This window comes from Electrophorus electricus, chromosome 24, assembly GCF_013358815.1.
Source record: "Electrophorus electricus isolate fEleEle1 chromosome 24, fEleEle1.pri, whole genome shotgun sequence".
NCBI lineage: Eukaryota > Metazoa > Chordata > Actinopteri > Gymnotiformes > Gymnotidae > Electrophorus > Electrophorus electricus.
In genome coordinates, this window is record NC_049558.1 from 8,165,666 (window position 1) to 8,184,295 (window position 18,630).

General features: G+C 47.4%; 1 protein-coding gene across 5 annotated transcripts; it reads left to right on the forward strand.

Moving 5' to 3' along the window:
- The first annotated feature begins 1,084 nt into the window (after positions 1-1,084).
- prkcbp1l (protein kinase C binding protein 1, like) lies at positions 1,085-18,121 on the forward strand. 5 transcript variants are annotated; one of them, XM_027008410.2, is made up of 20 exons: positions 1,085-1,213; positions 5,735-5,805; positions 6,071-6,231; positions 7,246-7,467; positions 7,984-8,097; positions 10,904-10,996; positions 11,118-11,205; positions 11,781-11,836; positions 11,946-12,023; positions 12,254-12,369; positions 13,231-13,709; positions 13,843-13,950; positions 14,198-14,350; positions 14,459-14,968; positions 15,089-15,544; positions 15,869-15,984; positions 16,210-16,290; positions 16,499-16,577; positions 16,688-16,927; positions 17,149-18,121. In XM_027008410.2, the coding sequence occupies exons 1-20, from the start codon at positions 1,200-1,202 to the stop codon at positions 17,319-17,321; spliced, it is 3,408 nt and encodes a 1,135-aa protein (XP_026864211.2). In that variant the 5' UTR covers positions 1,085-1,199; the 3' UTR covers positions 17,322-18,121. The 5 variants fall into 5 exon arrangements, with proteins under 5 accessions (XP_026864211.2, XP_026864214.2, XP_026864210.2 ...); XM_027008413.2 differs by having other exon boundaries at positions 7,324-7,467; XM_027008409.2 differs by lacking the exon at positions 1,085-1,213 and adding an exon at positions 1,767-3,056.
- The last annotated feature ends 509 nt before the right edge of the window (positions 18,122-18,630 follow it).

Below are 18,630 nucleotides of genomic sequence, written 5' to 3' on the forward strand. Positions count from 1 at the left end.
TTCATGTATGAAGCACAAAAATAAAACCTCTCTCCTACAGCATTCTTTAGAAGACACCTGAACTAGTCAAATAACTTTACGATGATATTACCATTCTCTGATTGTCCACTAGGGGCCAGTATCAAGCAACAAACGTTTAAAAGGAGCCTCGCATATAAAATCCAGACCAGTGTTGCACATTGAGTTCTCATATTTTGTGTGTTCTTTTAATAATAGAACCTAGATATCCATAAATGCCTGATGCCACAGCACTCCATCCATACTTCCAAAACGTCATTCTACCATTGGAAAGCCTTAAATAATTTAGGCTAGCAGTAGTATTTAGAGACACCCGGTTACTGACACCAGGCTGACACTGTCACTGAACCTAGTTGAGCACATGATCTCAGAACACCAGCCAAAAACAAGGCATAAGACACAAACTGCAGCATGATGAATCAATTGTCAGTGTCTGTATAATAACAAATATATATCTAAATAATATGAAAGATAAAGCTCACAGCTAGCATGGCTAAGGCACAGATCAAATGGCTACTAAAATGTATTGCAGGGACACAGGTATTGGTTGTTCTTAAAAGGTCCCAAATTACAGCAAATGTTATTGGAAATGCCAAACTGGGTGAACTGCAGATGGTAGTTCAGTGACCTTGGATATCTTAGAGGGCACTTATAAATAAAAATTCTATTATTATTATTATTATTATTATGTACCTGGTGTGCGGTTCTCTTTTTTCACTACATTAAAAGTGTCTCCTCAAATGTCTGTGTAAAGGGGAGGGATTTATCAGAAGCCTGCAGCTTTACATAGCCTTCACCAGAAAAACAACAACAACAACAAAAAAAAGGGTCCAATTTTCTGATCCTTGCTGATTGGAAACACCGATTTTACTCTCCGTCCTGTTACAAAGAAAAGCCGTTTTAACATGTATTTTTTGAAAAAACACGGCCTAGTTCTCTCTTTGCTTCACTCCCTCTGCTCTCTGCCTGCTCCTGCCAGCGCTGAACAAAGATAATTACTCAGGAAGCCATTTGGCCAATCAGCTGTGGCCTTACATCCTGTCAGTGGGAGGGTAGCCAGTCACGGCCCAGCTCTGATCATACAGGCCTGAGCGCTGGGTGTAGAGAGGAGAGCCCTCCCTTGTCTAAAGGCTGAGACTGTCCTCCATGTTTCATAAGTATTGACATTACACTTTTCAGCCATGCATCCACAGAGGTAAGCTTTCTGTTTTATTCTCCTTGTCTGACCTTTGACTACTTACGTTGCCTGTTAACAACTGTTCATTTTCAGTTTCTGGATCTACAGTAAAAGGCCTTGGCAAAGGCCTCTCACACAGAAAAACAGGGCAAAGGGGTGGGGGTGGGAGGAGGAGGAGGAGGAGGAGGAGGAGGAAAAGCAGGCTTTTTCTCTCCTCTGCTCTGTCCCTCGCTCCCGAGCTTTGGCCCGTGCATGTCACGTGACCACAGAGCAAACTCGCTCGGCCATTACTCATTGCTGAAGAGGCAAACAAACATCTGGCAAAAGGTGCATTCCCCAGGAACCGCGAGCTGCAGTGGGGATTAGGAGCGAGGCCGTCTCCTGCCCCGCCCCCCCACAACCCCACAACCCCCCACCCCACCCCCTCGCTGCTGGAGTGCAGTTGGGGGAGGGGAGCCCTGCCTGCCTGCCTGCCTGCCTGCCTCCCTGCCTGCCGGGTCTCCTTTGTGAGCTGGCCGCCTGGGCTCATTGTCCTCTTGTGTGTCACTGAGCCTGGCAGAGAAAATGGTGGCATACGAAACAGAAACGGACGAGGAAGCCTAATGTCAGCGAAACTGTGCCTGACACATGCCTCGCAGGTTTCCGAATCCGGTATGCCTTGTCATCCTGTGCAGGCAGAGACGTTTAGTTCATTTAGTCTGCTTTGTTGTTGTTTTTTCTAATCAATGGGTATTAAATCCTCTTTTTTTCCCCTTTATTTGGTTAGTTGGAGTTTGATAAGAGAAGGAGAGACTCAGTAAGAAAGAGTCCGGCACACTTGCGTGTTTAACTTGCCTTCTTATCTCCCCACATCTCTCTGTGCGGTGAATCTGGGGGATCCACTGCGAAAGCACGCGTGACACCAGCGGCGTCTCTCAGACACGGCCGCGCTGCGCGCAACTCGAGGCAGGGCCGACTGTCTCACGCAGAACTGGTTTTCGCGGTGAAAGGTCTTTGACCTTTAGTGTTTGTCCTTTCGGCTGTGTCCCAGAACACACAATGGACGACGACCTGCACTATGTCTTCGGCCCCGGTAACATACTGCTCTATGGGCGGCCCGGCGTTGGTACGTTCTCTCTCTAGCGACTGCATGCTGGGTGACGAGCCGGAATGGCAGAGACGACTGTGCCCTCCCCGATTATGAAAATGCAGATATTACTCCATCATTACTTTGTCTTTATTCCAATACACTTTAATCCTTTGTGATGGCCAGTTTTTCTGTAGGAGAGGTTAATAGTACGTTTTCTTGCTGAACGGATCCCAGCGCTTCTAAGAGGGTTTTTTTTTCTTTTCCTGTCAACGGTACAGACCCACAGTGATTTTAAGCGATAACAAGGCTTTCAGTATGATTGTCTCAAGCCTTTGTCTTGAGTCAAAGAAAAATAAAACATCAAAAGGCCAGAACCATGCTAAGTTCTCTTTATCTCCTTAAACTCTTCTTTTGTTCGACAGTGCTTACAGAGAGAACTCTAAAGAAATAAATAAACAGAAAAATATTTTAAAAAGTTAAAGCATATGATTTTGGTTAAGGTTAAAATGAACCATTGTCTCTGGTTATCTGATAACGTCTTTAGATTTTATGTAGAATCAGAGCATTTCGCTGTGTTCTTGTGTCAGAGAGTGAATTATAAACACTGGATAGTATGGCAGCACCCAGGCACCCAATCAGGTGGTTTTATGTCAGTATCTCAGCCAATTGGAGACACGGAGCTCAGGCAGTGCAGCAGAAAGAGGCCTGTTCTGGAAAATTACACAACCATCTTTGATTCACAAGCACAGGTCACCAAATGGAAAATACATCATCTTTGTACTTTAAGAGAAGGTATGATTATACGTTTCTGGTTATTCTGAAGGACTGTTAGTAAAAGACATTTAGTCTTTATTCATACACTTTCTTTTTTTTTTTCTTCCAAAATTGAAATGAATGCTTTTATATAAGGTGGTTTGTGTGTTGCCTGGAACAGCAGGTGTTGCAAGTCATACGTCTGTCAAGGAAAGCGCGTCAGGATTCGTGTCACTGAAGCCTTCGGGGGAATCCACCGTGTTCTGAGCCCGAGAGCTTTTCAGCGCAGTCGATGAAAGAGAAACAGTCCGGTTATGTTGGGATGTAATATTTGTGTTCTTTGATTACTGCCATGAAGGGCGTTGGGCTTCTCTCCATGTTCTTTTAAATCCCCTTTTTAAGGGCTCTTTCTTGTTGCGGTCCGTCTAACCGCCAAAAAGATTCGCTGGCACATTCGCCTTTAGCTGCATTTGACTTGTTTATGTTTCTGGGGACTGACCTGTGCCGACTGCCTCTGTCTCGCTCGCTCTCCTGTTTACTGTAAAGCTCCCGTGGCGTGGACGTGCCAGATCAGGCCTAGAGGGAGGGGGGAGGGGGACGTTCAGAAGAGCTGTGGGGGAGGGGAAGCACCAGCCATTCTCATTTCCTGTGAGCAGAGAGAGAGAGAGAGAGAGAGAGAGAGAGAGAGAGAGAGAGAGAGAGAGAAGGGGGGGGGAAAGAGACCTCAGCTCACTCACTCTCTGACCAGTTATCTCCACATTCACAGCCGACTCTCTCCCCATTTCTCCTCTGTCGACGGGCCCTCAGATCGGATGGCCTTTGTTGACAATGAAAGCAGTCGTTTGACTCCTTAGAACATTCTAGAAGACTTTGCCCTTTTTTTCTGGTTTGATTTTTTTTTTTTTTCCTGTGTACGTTTGGTGGAGCTCATTGTGACAGTGTGGCGGGTTTTTTGTTTTTTGTTTTTCCCTGTAGCAGCCCGCGGATCGATTCCAGGACCTGTTCCAGGACCTGTTGTCTTGTTTACGCTGACATTCTCATCTAGATCCTCCTCTACCCAAAGCTGGCAGCCTGGACTTTGTGACCACACCACACCTTTCTCATGCAGGGAGTGAAACTGATGAACAGGCTGGTGGCTTGCACGGCCCGCGTGTGAAAAAGTGATGGCACACGCAGCTTCACCATAGGCCAGCAGGGAAAGGCCCCAAAGGCCTGCCAAGACATGACTTCTTTGCTTTCCTCTCGGGCGTTTCCGAATCACGTTTTGTGGTAATCACCCCCTACACCAGCAAAAGCCCACCTGGTTGGTGGTGCTTCTATCAGCCAGAACACTTAACACGCCATCTGGACTGTTGAGGCCTACTTGTAATCAGGTGAGTTGTGGTCCTTGACGTGGACAATGTGTTGTGGCCTTTTCCTTTGTCCAGCCGACTCTCACTAGCTGTCTTTTCGTTGGAACTGCATGAGAAGTGTTAGTGGTGTTTGAGTGCTTTCAGCTCCCTTTACCTAGTCCTGCTCTGCCACTGAAACAAAGGGAGCGTGTCGGCCCCGATGCATTCCTCCAGCGTCGCCTGACACGCCCTCTCATTCCACAGTCGAAAGGACGCTACTTTTCTAACGCCGGTTTCTCGTCCCGTGGCGTGACGGGTGCCTTTGTCTGCCGCCATGCTAATTCCAGCTTATACCTTTCGGATCTTCGTGGCAAAAGAAAGGCCCGGGGAGGATTGGGTTTCAGCTCCGGTTTCGGCTGTCATGCTAATGGTGCGCCGCTGAGGAGCACGGCACGGCGAGACCCTCGGTTCTTTATCCTTCCTGCAGTCTGGTTCCTCTGCCTGTCATTTACCCATGTGCCTTCCTAGGGAGCACCTCTGCTTTACCCCAACTCCCCCTCCCGGTGGTTAAGCTTGTATTTGTTGGTCCTACCTCTGTGGACATGCCAGCTGGTGGCTAAATGAGACCTAAGCTGCCTGGCCTGTTCCCCATTGTGGCCGGAAGAGACGAGTGAAGCTAAAGCTCTGGAGGAGCCGCGTCGGCCATGACGCCCACAGCCCCCTTTCCTCCCCCGCTCAGCGAAACCACAGGCCGTGCACTCTGGGCAGATAACCGGGCCCTGTCTTTGTCTTTCTTTATCTTTCTTTTGGGGGAGGCGGGGGAGCTGTTTGAATGGATTAAGAATTCTGCAAATGCTGTTCATTCTCACTTTCAATGTTTTACTACTGTGCTTGATGCCCCCCGCTAACGGCAAAAGGGTCTGCCAGTGGCTGGTGGTCTTCGGCTTTTAGTGCGGTCGAGTCCTCTCATCACTCGGCTGTGTAATGGGAATAACGCATTGAAGCAGTTAGCAGATGGAGCCCAGTCGGCTAGGAGACGCTTGAACTTTAGAGTAAGCCTCACGAAGGCGACTGGCCCAGCGGGGACACAAGGGGGTCACCAGGGAATTGCCCTTATTTTGCTGCTGTCGGGAGCATCGGCACTCCCGTGTCTGCGCACAATACCTCACAAGTGACCGAAATGAAGAAGACCCTCGCACGGTGCTAGCACAAGCTGGCGTAGCGAGCTGCTGTACTAAACAACAACAAACCTCTTGGGATTCAGTTGCATCACCTTGGGTTTCTATCCGAGGAGCGAACCTTGTGAGACTCGTCCTGACCTTCTCACACTGTTTTTGTCTCTCTAATGTTCCCTGTCTCAACTCCCTTTGTCTTTTCTTGCACTAGTTTGGCTGAGGAGGAGATTAAGACAGAGTCCGATGTAGGTGAAGGGATGGAGGTATCAATACCACCTAAGGGTAAGTTTGATGTCATGTGCCATTTCCCTGCTATATAATTCAATAAATCAGTTTGAATTTGTATGGGAGTACAGGAGGAAAATATCCTTCTTGAAATAAAAAGTCTTAGCGATACCCGTTGGCGAGCGGGACGTTGTCACCGGGTTTTGACAAGGCCGCACAGTCGGGCCTCTCGAGTGCAAGATGGGTGTTCGTTTCTGCTTTTTATGTGTAATGGCCGTTTTCATGCCGAGTCATTAAAAATTCCCTTCGTCACTGTGCCAAGTCCCTGATCTAGGATCAGCAGAGTCTGCGCTGGCTGCTCAAAAGCGGAAGGCCCCCAGCCCACCTCACTCCTCGAATGGACACTCACCTTCTGACACGTCTCCCAGTGCCATCAAGAAGAAAAAGAAACCCGGATTAGTCACCAACAACAACAAAGACCAGGTAGAGGCCAGCCTAACTAAAAACACCGGATATTCCCGTTTTGTATTAGCTTCTGTTAAAAACTGTGATAAACGAATTATCATACTGAGTGATGGTATGGTAGTTTGCTTTAGTCTTGCACAAATACCTGGAGGAGCACTGTTTGCATCCAGAGTGTGATTTCTCCGGACACTGTAGTTTAATTGTAGTTGTTCAAAGCTCTGCTCTTGAACGTATGACCGATTTTTAAAGAAAGGAAGGACAGTTTAGCTAAGCACTACGTCTTCTGATTTACTTTAGATTGAGGCTTTATAGATGATTGGTGTTGATCTGCTTTATCACTCAGGTTGATCCTAGCTCAGTATGTTAGCATTATTAAGAATGAATTGTATGTACTGCAGTTGCGTTGGTGTGCTGTTTGTAGCTTTTGTAAATATCATGCAAGATACCAATTGCAGAACAGTAGAACATGAAAAGGTATAACCAAATATATTTTCATGTAGTTTTTTCTACAGAATGTAGTTTTGGACATTTAAAAATATCATGTAGTTTTTGAAAATTCTAAATATTTTATAATATTCATGGGTGTAATATTTAAAATGATCCAAATTGTTCTAAACCGAACTGTTTTAGTATGCCGTTTTTGGGGTTGTCCATCGTCTGGTTCATAACGATATGCAATATTTCGGTTTTTGACGCAGGCAGTGTCTGTAATTGGTATCTGTAGCTTTGTGAGGAAAGCAGTCAACCCTCCTCCTGGAGAGAGCTATCGGTGCTCCCGGCCCGGCACTGCACCGGAACGCTCCAGAACAACACTCTCCGCGTCACCTGCGGTTCCTGACCTTTGAACTTCTTACCGCGCGTCTCTCCAGCGCGAGGGTTGTCTGCCCCTCGCTTGTGCCTGTACTTGACTGCGCGTGCTCTTGTTGACTTTTGCAGAAGCCTTGCTACTTCTTTCCCCTGCCGTCCTGTGGCGTGTGTTTTATTTGACCCCTCCCCCTCCCCCTGCCCCTGTCTCTCTTGCCTGCGTTTCAGTGTGAGCTAAGACATGGTCCCTTTTACTATGCCAAGCAGCCAGCACTCACCACAGACCCTGTTGATGTTGTGCCGCAGGACGGGAGGAACGACTTCTACTGCTGGGTGTGCCACCGCGAGGGCCAGGTGCTCTGCTGTGAGCTCTGCCCGCGCGTCTACCACGCCAAGTGCCTCAAACTGGCCGCAGAGCCCGAGGGCGACTGGTTCTGTCCTGAGTGTGAGGTACCCGGTGGGAAGGAGTGAGGTGTTAGGGTTCAGGGCACACGGTTGCAGCACAGAGCACTGGCTTGTGCTAGTGTGCGAGGTGATTAGTAATGATGCGACACCTTGGACGCGAGTCTGTCGAGATGTCAGGACTTGCCATGTTCTTACCAACCTTCCATAACCAGTTCTGCTGGTTTCGCATATAAACTTGCTAACTTGCTAAATTAGTGGAGACTTCAGCTAGATGCAGTGGAAACGTTGAATGCTTCCACAGAATCTATACATAGCTTACTAACGCAAATTCTTACATTTCCACTGTCATCGTAGGTACGTTTTGGATCTGTGAAACCATTCTATCAGCAGAATAATTCTTAAACCTTGACCGTAATGCCACAACGGACATATGATAGAGTTCCCACTGCATACATGTCCTAGCTTTGCTTTTGCTGCCTCAGACTGCAGCTGCTTAAAACAGTAGCCAGTGTACGTTAGGCGCAAAGATGCTGTCTAAAAGGCTCCAACTCTTTGTTTCAGAAAATAACTGTAGCAGAGTGCATTGAGACGCAGAGCAAAGCCATGACCATGCTGAACCTGGAACAGCTGTCCTACCTGTTGAAGTTCGCGCTGCAGAAAATAAAGCAGCCCGGGGTAAGCTTTCACACCCAGGAGCGATCTTCTCTTTATTTACCGCACGCTAGATAGTTCTCCATGTTGATCTTCCCTTTGCTTTGTATTGAAGTGACCTATGGCTTTAGTCTTTATAATGAATATGAGCAGGTATAGTTGGAAGACGTTTGTGAAGTCTACAGAACTACCTGCAGGTCTGCACAACTGAAATGTGATCAGATCTTCTAAATCACAGTAATAACAAGCCAAAACAATCGTTACCTGTGCTTCACAATACACTGCCATGGCAATGTGAGAATAAGATGCACTGTAGGTCAATGGGAATGATAGAATACATTTGAATAAAATTTTCAGAAGCTAGCAAGACCAGAAAGAGTTATAAATGGATTTCTAAAGATTATGACCGTCAACTGGAAGAAATTCAGCACTATTAGTGCTCTGTGTAGGAGTCACCGTCCCCCAGAGCACATGTGCCATAGAAACCCATACCGAGAACAGAGATCCCAGTAATGCAGGGAAAGATCTTCCCTGCATACGCAAACATTTGTAGTCTTCAGGCTACAATAAAAACAACACAGAACAGCAAAGAGGAAACTACTGTGGGGAAAAGAAAGGTTAACTTTATGATAAATGTACCTAGCATAATACTACATGTATAATGCCGTAGACCACATCAAACCCTCATCCCAGCTGTGGAACGTGAGGGAGGGAGTTTACTGGGATGATGGCGGGAGATTACTGGGATGATGGAGGGAGTATAATGGGATGATGGAGGGAGTATACTGGGATGATGGATGGAGTTTACTGGGATGATGGATGGAGTTTACTGGGATGATGGAGTGAGTATACTGGGATGATGGATGGAGTTTACTGGGATGATGGAGGGAGTTTACTGGGATGATGGAGGGAGATTACTGGGATGATGGAGGGAGTATACTGGGATGATGGAGGGAGTATACAGGGATGATGGAGGGAATATACTGGGATGATGGAGGGAGTATACTGGGATGATGGAGGGAGTTTACTGGGATGATGGAGGGAGTTTACTGGGATGATGGAGGGAGTATACTGGGATGATGGAGGGAGTATACTGGGATGATGGAGGGAGTATAATGGGATGATGGAGGGAGTATACTGGGATGATGGAGGGAGTTTACTGGGATGATGGAGGGAGATTACTGGGATGATGGAGGGAGTATAATGGGATGATGGAGGGAGTATACTGGGATGATGGATGGAGTTTACTGGGATGATGGATGGAGTTTACTGGGATGATGGAGTGAGTATACTGGGATGATGGATGGAGTTTACTGGGATGATGGAGGGAGTTTACTGGGATGATGGAGGGAGATTACTGGGATGATGGAGGGAGTATACTGCGATGATGGATGGAGTATACAGGGATGATGGAGGGAGTATACTGGGATGATGGAGGGAATATACTGGGATGATGGAGGGAGTATACTGGGATGATGGAGGGAGTATAATGGGATGATAGAGGGAGTATACTGGGATGATGGAGGGAGTTTACTGGGATGATGGAGGGAGTATACTGGGATGATGGAGGGAGTTTACTGGGATGATGGAGGGAGTATACTGGGATGATGGAGGGAGTATAATGGGATGATGGAGGGAGTTTACTGGGATGATGGAGGGAGTTTACTGGGATGATGGAGGGAGTATACTGGGATGATGGAGGGAGTTTACTGGGATGATGGAGGGAGATTACTGGGATGATGGAGGGAGTATACTGGGATGATGGATGGAGTATACAGGGATGATGGAGGGAGTATACTGGGATGATGGAGGGAGTTTACTGGGATGATGGAGGGAGTATACTGGGATGATGACATGTGGCTGCTTTACTCCATGTGGCCTGGACTGACTGGTTATTCTTGAGAGCTGATTGAATTTCAAGCTGTAGGAGGAAACTGTCGCAGCTCATCAGCGCGCCTGTCTCTGATCTGAAACTCCAAAGACATCGGTTGATGCAGCAAAACACTAATCCCAAAACACAAGGCTGAATTACCAGCAGAGAGGCTGAAACAGAAGGAACCATGAGTTTTCCAATGGCCAAACCTTAGTCCAGGCTGTCGCTCTGTGGCAATTCTGTGGCATGATCTGTTCAAGTAGGCTGTTCAAGGAAGTCGTCCCAAAAGTGGACCCAAACAGTTCTGTAGAGAGCAATATGCCACAGTACACCAGGAACAGCTGTAAATGACTGGAATATATACCACAGTGCAGCAGGAACAGCTGTAAATGACTGGAATATATACCACAGTGCAGCAGGAACAGCTGTAAATGACTGGAATATATACCACAGTGCAGCAGGAACAGCTGTAAATGACTGGAATATATACCACAGTGCAGCAGGAACAGCTGTAAATGACTGGAATATATACCACAGTGCAGCAGGAACAGCTGTAAATGACTGGAATATATACCACAGTGCAGCAGGAACAGCTGTAAATGACTGGTCAGCTGCTAAAGCGTTTGGTTGAAGTTATTGCCACTTTAAACACTAGTTAGTAAATATAAGGCTTCACATGAACATTTTTTTCCATGAACATGACTGCGCAAAATGTTGTGTTTGTTCTTTGTTAAATAAGTCTTATATAAGGCTTGTTTGGCTCAATTGAACTCTATGGCTTAGGAATGTAGGATGAAGGTGTTAACAAATGTTTTCTTGCAATTTCTGTTGGCATACAGAGGAGTATCTTTGTCCTGGCCTTGATAAAAACCCATTGTGATTTGGGGAATATTATTATTATTATTATTATTATTATTATTATTATTAATATACTTATGCATAATTTCCGATGTGTAGACGGAGCCCTTCCAGAAGCCTGTATCTCTGGAGCAGCATCCAGACTATGCAGAGTACATCTTCCATCCCATGGACCTTTGCACCTTAGAGAAGGTAACTCAAAGCTTCACTTGCACAAGCGCAGTGGGCCAAACACCTCCATGGACAGGCATGTATACTCTGCTCTATATCTGCACTGAGCCAGCAAACCGACGCATGCTGTGATATTCCGCAGAATATCAAGAAGAAGATGTACGGGTGCACAGAGGCCTTTTTGGCCGATGTGAAATGGATCCTGCACAACTGTATTATCTACAACGGAGGTCAGTTAAGACGGAAAACTTCGGCATTTGATTTTGTGTCCCAAGCCATGTGCTTGGCCCCATGGTCCCATGGGCCAGTGGCGGCCCCTGGAGGCCAAAGTAATACTTGAAAATATAGTGGAAATATACTTGATTTATTTAAAAATATATATATTTAAAAAAGAGGCATCTCTCTTCTCTGACTTCCTGCTCTGGATGCTGGACTTCCTGCCAGAACGGAGGCCAACAGCAGCTCAGTGTCTCACACGCAGCTAAAACTGTGACTGTACATGTCACCTTTGACCTATTTCCTCCTTTAATATAGTGATTTGAGCTGGTAACAGAATTTCACATTTCCAAAATTTACACACACACACACACACACACACACATATGAATATTATGAACACAAACTACACACATAAAGTGGAATAGACTGAGGACTATTTTTGCCTTTCGAGGTTTTAATGAAAATAGTGCCCCCCACCCCCCCAATCTTTTGTTTCTCTGGTGAAACTGGCTCTTCTCTAAAATGTAGTACAGCACACTTTATTAGAAGTCCTCACCACTAACTTTTATAAATGTCTCTTTTTCAGGGAATCATAAACTGACCGCAACAGCAAAAGTTATTGTCAAGATCTGTGAGCATGAAGTGAGTATCACACATTGAGAGTGGCCTAATGACACATTTATTGTAGCGTACAGGGAAGTCCACTGTACTTGCAGTCTATCAGACACTTTCTTCATGTTTCTATCTGCAGATGAATGAAATTGAAGTTTGTCCGGAGTGCTACCTGTCAGCTTGCCAAAAGAGGGACAACTGGTTCTGTGAACCCTGTGTAAGTAGATCGGCCTTTTCAGCCCTTTTATGGACCAGTACACTGAACTTCCTCTGGGACTGAATTACAAGGACAGTGTCATTTAAAGTCTTTTGACTATTTAATGAATGTAAATTGAGAATTAAAGATGATGACTTTGCGTGTGTGTGTGTGTGTGTGTGTGTGTGTGTGTGTGTGTGTGTGTGTGTGTGTGTGCGTGTGTGTGTGTGTGTGTGGGGGGGGGGGTTAAGTCCCAGCCCCATCCACTGGTGTGGGCTAAACTGAAAGGTTTCCCTTTCTGGCCTGCTAAAGCCCTGCGGGATAAAGATGGCCAGGTGGACGCTCGCTTCTTTGGCCAGCATGACAGGTGAGCTCGCCGTGATCTCTGCCCACAGATCACCCACTGTGGTCTCTGCCCACAGATCACCCACTGTGGTCTCTGCCCACAGATCACCCGCTGTGGTCTCTTCCCACAGATCACCCGCTGTAGTGTCTACACACAGATCACCCGCTGTGGTCTCTGCCCACAGAACATCGGCTGTAGTGTCTACACACAGATCACCCGCTGTAGTGTCTACACGCAGATCACCCGCTGTAGTGTCTACACACAGATCACCCGCTGTGGTCTCTTCCCACAGATCACCCGCTGTAGTGTCTACACACAGATCACCTGCTGTAGTGTCTACACACAGATCACCCACTGTGGTCTCTGCCCACAGATCGCCCACTGTAGTGTCTACACACAGATCACCCGTTGTGGTCTGTGCCCACAGAACACCGGCTGTAGTGTCTACACACAGATCACCCGCTGTGGTCTCTGCCCACAGAACACGCACTGTAGTCTCTGCACATACAGATCAACAGCTGTGGTCTCTCCACGCAGATCACCTGCTTTGATCTCTGCCCACAGACCACCCTCTGTTGTCTCTGTACACAGCTCAGACCATAAATCCCCCAGCTCCCACACTGTGGTCTCTGCACACAGTTCTACACACAGCTCACCCACTGTGGTCTCTGCACACAGTTCTACACACAGCTCACTCGCTGCACACCAAACACATTGTTTAAACTCAAGTTCAAAAATAATACAAACTTAACTGATATGTAGTGATCATTGTGCTTCGGAAAACCCAGCCCAGACTTAGCAAAGGCACGGAGACTAGGATTCTGTCTGAAAACTTGACATCACTCAACTTGATGAAATCTTTGGGGTTTTTTTTTATTTCAGAGCTTGGGTGCCGATTAATAACTGCTACCTGATGTCAAAAGAGATCCCCTTTTCCGTAAAGAAGACGAAAAGCATCTTCAACAGCGCCATGCAAGAGATGGAAGTCTATGTGGAAAACGTGCGCAAGAAATATGGAATTTTCAACTATGCCCCGTTCAGAACGCCCTACACGCCCAACAACCAGTTTCAGATGCTCCTGGACCCAGGCAACCCCAGGAAGGGCACGGCTATGCAGGACAAGCAGGAGAAAATCAAGTTCAACTTCGACATGACCGCGTCTCCCAAAATGCTCCTCGGCAAGAGTATGATGCCTGCAGGGGCGGGACGTCGGATCTCTTTGACGGACATGCCCAGGTCTCCGATGAGCACCAACTCCTCGGTGCACACGGGGTCGGACCTCGAGCAGGAGGCTTCGGAGCGAGGAACAAGAATGCCTTCTAGTCACTACAGCGCGGGAGAAGATTCGATGGACTTCACAGGTACGCAAAGCTGCGGTTTTGTGAATGCGTATGTTGACCTTTGGTCAGCGGGACTTAGATTGGTGCTCGATGGGGTACTGTCCATCTCACATGGAATATCAATGGATGGTTCCATTGCCTTTCTTGGTCATAGCTTCCCCTGGATCTCTGAAGACCTCAGGCAGCCCCAAGCCCTTCGTGCCAGTAGCTGTTAAACAGGAACGGAGTCAGGCCACTGGCAGCATCCTCAACCTCAATCTTGGTGAGTCTTACAAAAACCGCTGCATGTCCTGACATGTCCTGCCACCTGGGGTCATTTTTCTTTAGGGCCATGACCCCACTGGGGCGCGTATGCCGAGTTCAGTAATGCTTATGTGTGGCCATATCCACACTGTAAAAAGGGTTACACAAAGTAGAGCTGGTAAAATGACACCAAGATCACCAGAAAATAGTCCAGCAGTGCAGTTCAGGGTTTGTGGTCGCGTCTGACGTCCGCATTCTGCTCCCAGACCGTGTCAAAGCAGAGATGGACCTGAAGGAACTGAGCGAGAGCGTACAGCAGCAGCAGTCGCAGCAGCAAGGGGCTTCCATGCTGCTCACCTCACCCAAGAAACCCACCAGGAGCCTGGACAAGACCATCGAGAGCTGCAAGGCCCAGCTAGGTAAGAGCCCCACGCCTGACGGCCCTTCCTCATGTTCACGGCTCACCCTCTAACCCTGTGTTTGAGCACCACGCAACGGGCTTTGCTTTCTGATCCAAAACTGCGCAGGCATTCATGAGATCTCAGAAGACGTGTACAGGGGCGTGGAGCACAGCGACTCGGACGACTCGGACAAGTCCGACTCCAGCGACAGTGAGGACGCCAGCGAAGAGGAGCATGGCCCGAAGAACGGCAACCACGACAACGGCGTCCATAAAGAATCCAAAAAGAGGCCCAGGTCTCTGTCCTCTCAGCCGCAGGATGGCAAGGGCCTGTCTCTGGTCGCGGCAGACAAGGCAGCCTCCGAACCACCGGCGAAAAAGAAGCAACCCACTGGCATGCTGGAGAAGGAGTCCCAGGAGAAGGCCAGGACAAGCCCACAGCAGCAGCCCCAGAGAGAGAGGCTCTCTGCTGGGCAGGAGGTCAAGGCCGCCGGGGACCTGGAAGGAGACTCGGACTCTGACAGGGAGCTGGTGATCGATCTCGGTGAGGACCACGGAGGACGAGAGAGGAAGAAACCAAAGGCACCATCGGCTCTGAGCTCTGCAGCCAAAGACCCGGTGGCCATCAAACCTGAAGGTACCCGGTTCCTCTCTCTGTCCTGTATTGCAGTTGGTGGAGGTGTAATGTGTTTACTTCAGTGGTTCATACTTCAGTTCTCTCCTATTTCCTCTCTTCCGTTCTGCCATCTCTGTTCAGGAAAAGCTGCCAGCGCGTCTGTCTCTTCATTCCCAGCTCTCTCCTCCTCGCCTTCCAATCCCAGCGCGAAGGACTCGGCCCAGCCTGTCATCAAGCCTCCAAACAGCACGCCCGTCCAGCCGTCCACCTCCACCAACGCAACCCCCGATGCTGCCCCATCAGGCGTGCCAGTGGCCCCTTCCACAACCACCCCTAACTCCGCCCCACCCTCCTCTGCTGTGAAGAAACAGCGCCCTCTGCTGCCCAAGGAGGCGGCGCAGCCTGGCCAGCCGACCGTGGTTTGGACCCAGGCCGGGAGCAAGTTCCAGACATCGTCTCAGAAGTGGCATCTGCAGAAGGTCCAGAGACAGCAGCAGCAGGGTGGACAGTCCGCCTCCCAGCCTCAAACCCAGCCCCAGAGCCCAGCGGCACCTGGCAACTCTAGCACCCGCTACCAGACCAGGCAATCTGTGAAAGGTAACGAAACCATTACCTGTGACATGTATCCCCACCCTGCCCCACACCGAGCTGACTTTCCCATGGGGTTCTCCCACAGTTCTTTGCACTATTGCTTGAAGCTGCAAGGCCACGTCTTTCTCACTATTACACTGTTACGAGGAGGCTTCTTTCCGGCTGTCACAGACTTTTGGAGTCTGCGACACAGAGTGGACAAAGCTACATAAGAGGGAAACCTTCAAAAACAGATTAGGTTATCATGGCTGAAACTGAATGTAAAGGTCACTTTTTGCGAAGCGTTTGTATAGTGATTTGGACCCAGAGTGACTGTTCTGTTTTCGCCAGCCGTCCAGCAGAAAGACCCCTCATCTGGTTCCTCCAACTCCGCCCTGGCTGGAGACTTCCTCGCCCCACCTGCCTCTGCGGACGTAGCCGCTGATATAGCCAAGTACACCTCAAAAGTAAGTCAGCACAAACAGCCATGCTCTAATGCACGCTGATGACCCAGTGTCGCGGAGGAGAGTTCTGTGATGCCTCACTGTTATGTCCATGTGCTACATCCTCAGGACTTAAATATGTCTGTTTATTCTATATAATAATATACTATGTAGTATATATAATATACAATTACATTTCAACATATTTTTTGAATTGTTGGAGTTATTTTATCTCCTTCATTTTTGTAGATGATGGATGCAATTAAAGGAACAATGACCGAGATCTACAACGACCTTTCGAAAAGCACAACAGGAAACACTATTGCTGAGGTGTGACTCCCTTTGCCATCTAGTTCTGCTGGTTACGGTACAAAAAGAAGGAATTGAATGTATCTAATTTACACAACTAGACAAAAAATGCATTAAACTAGTAGACTAGACTTAGATTTTTCATTAGACTGTTTCTTCAGAATGTGAATCTGTTTGATGGTTTGTGCTCTTCTCTGATAAGATGCAGTAACTCATTGCTTTAACACAGATCCGAAGGTTACGGATCGAGATTGAGAAGCTACAGTGGCTACATCAGCAAGAGCTTTCGGAAATGAAACATAATTTGGGTAAAGTGTGTGTGTGTGTGTGTGCGTGTGCGTGTGCGTGTGCGTGTGTTTACACATACGCGCATGCAAATTCACAGCACGGTGGTTTCATTGCACGTGTCTGTGTGCAGAGCTGACCATGGCGGAGATGAGGCAGAGTCTGGAACAGGAACGAGAGCGGCTGGTGTCAGAGGTGAGAAAGCAGATGGAGGGAGAGAAGCAGCAGGCTGTGGATGAGACCAAGAAGAAGCAGTGGTGCGCCAACTGCAAGAAGGAAGCCATTTTCTACTGCTGCTGGAACACCAGCTACTGCGACTACCCCTGCCAGCAGGCCCACTGGCCCGAACACATGAAGTCCTGCACACAGTCAGGTATGCAGCATGCAGACAAAAACACACACACACACACACACACACACACACACAGACACATGCATTGGCAGCAAGATTACCATTTGCCAAGATCGCTCAAATATATTGCTCGCATATCACAACTTCCGTTCACCGATGGCTTCTCTACCCCACGTGTACATTTAGCCACCACTCATATTTACCAAAGCCCAAACCCCCATGTCTCTCTCATTCTCCCACAGCCACGGCTTCTCACCAAGAACCAGAGGAGGACGCGTCTACAGCTCCAGCTGCCAAGCACACGGGCCAGTCGCCGAAACCTCAGCTTTCCCCCCCAGGCAGCGTGCCCACGCACAAAACCCCCTCCCCGACAGCGGACAACACCAGGGCCAGCGCCGCCGTCTCAGTCTCCTAACCAGAGCACTACACGCGTTATTATTACATCTCTTCTGCGGAGTTCCTCAAAAGGTTACGGGCTTGATAGCCGGGGTGGAACCAAGGGTCATTCTGGATCGGGGTCTTGTTTCTTTTCTCACCCTCTTTTCAAAGTTCTGGTTACAAAGACATTTGAAATCTACACTCCTTTCAAGCCTAGTTCACTACAGTTGAGGCAGTTGAGGACATAAGATGGTGCTTGATGTTGTTTGTGGTTTTTTTTGTGTACATTATTGACTGTCATTTAATGTTTGTTTTTTTTTTAATCTACACATGATTTTGTACAAAGGCCGAAACAAACTTTCATATGAAATATGCAAAGATAATACTGTTTTTGTACACACAGGTGAGTTTTGTATAGTGCAAAAGTAAATGAATTTGTCTGCTCAGTCATTTTTTTCTTTAATGTGATCCCTGCACTTATAGGTACCTCTGGAAATTTGGAGATTACTTTATACTATGAGGTTTTGGCATTTGTGAACATGTTGTGGGTTTACTCATTCACAGCCTGTTATGAAATTCTTGTTAGTTCATGTTTTTTGTCACTACATCTCCCAGGAAGACTCTTTAAAACTCTACATAGCCTTCTTAGTGATACAAATGATCAAGAATGTTTGTGTGACTTAAAGCTGAGGAATAACTGAGCTATTAAGGACATATTTCATTTCAACTTTTATGTTTTTATGTCTTGCCACTCCTTGTTTACATATTGTAAATAACAAAAAAGAACGCCGCTATCTGTAAGAAAAATTAAATCAACTTTCCTCTGAATTTTTTAAACCCTTGTGAGTCTTGTACCTTTTAAAAAATCCTCTGCAAAGGGCCCCAAAATTTGAGTGGCACGCCAAAGATCAAGAGTAATGGTCAGAGAAAAAAAAATGGACTCCCTAGTCTACATGCCCTGCAGACAAGGAAATGTTTGTGCAAGTTTATGAACTGACTGTAAAATTAATTCAGCCATTACCTACATTTGATTGCCACTTTTCCTGGAAATAGACCATCCTCTAGCGGTAAGCCTTTTCGAACACCAGCCACAATTTAATTTAGGCTATATTTAAACTGACTGACTGACAGACACGTTCTTTTGAATGTGATTCGGTCAAAAATCTACTCAAAGAGTAGCAGAGAGCTAAATTATTTTCTAAACTAAAATATCCAGACATTTGTAAAAACGTGTCAAAATAGATAGCATCTAGCTGTTGCCGGCGCAAAACAAGAGCACGACTCGACCGCGGCTGTGACTGCCCAGCCCGTTTATTGAAAGCGCAAGGCCGTCGCTGCGTTAGTGC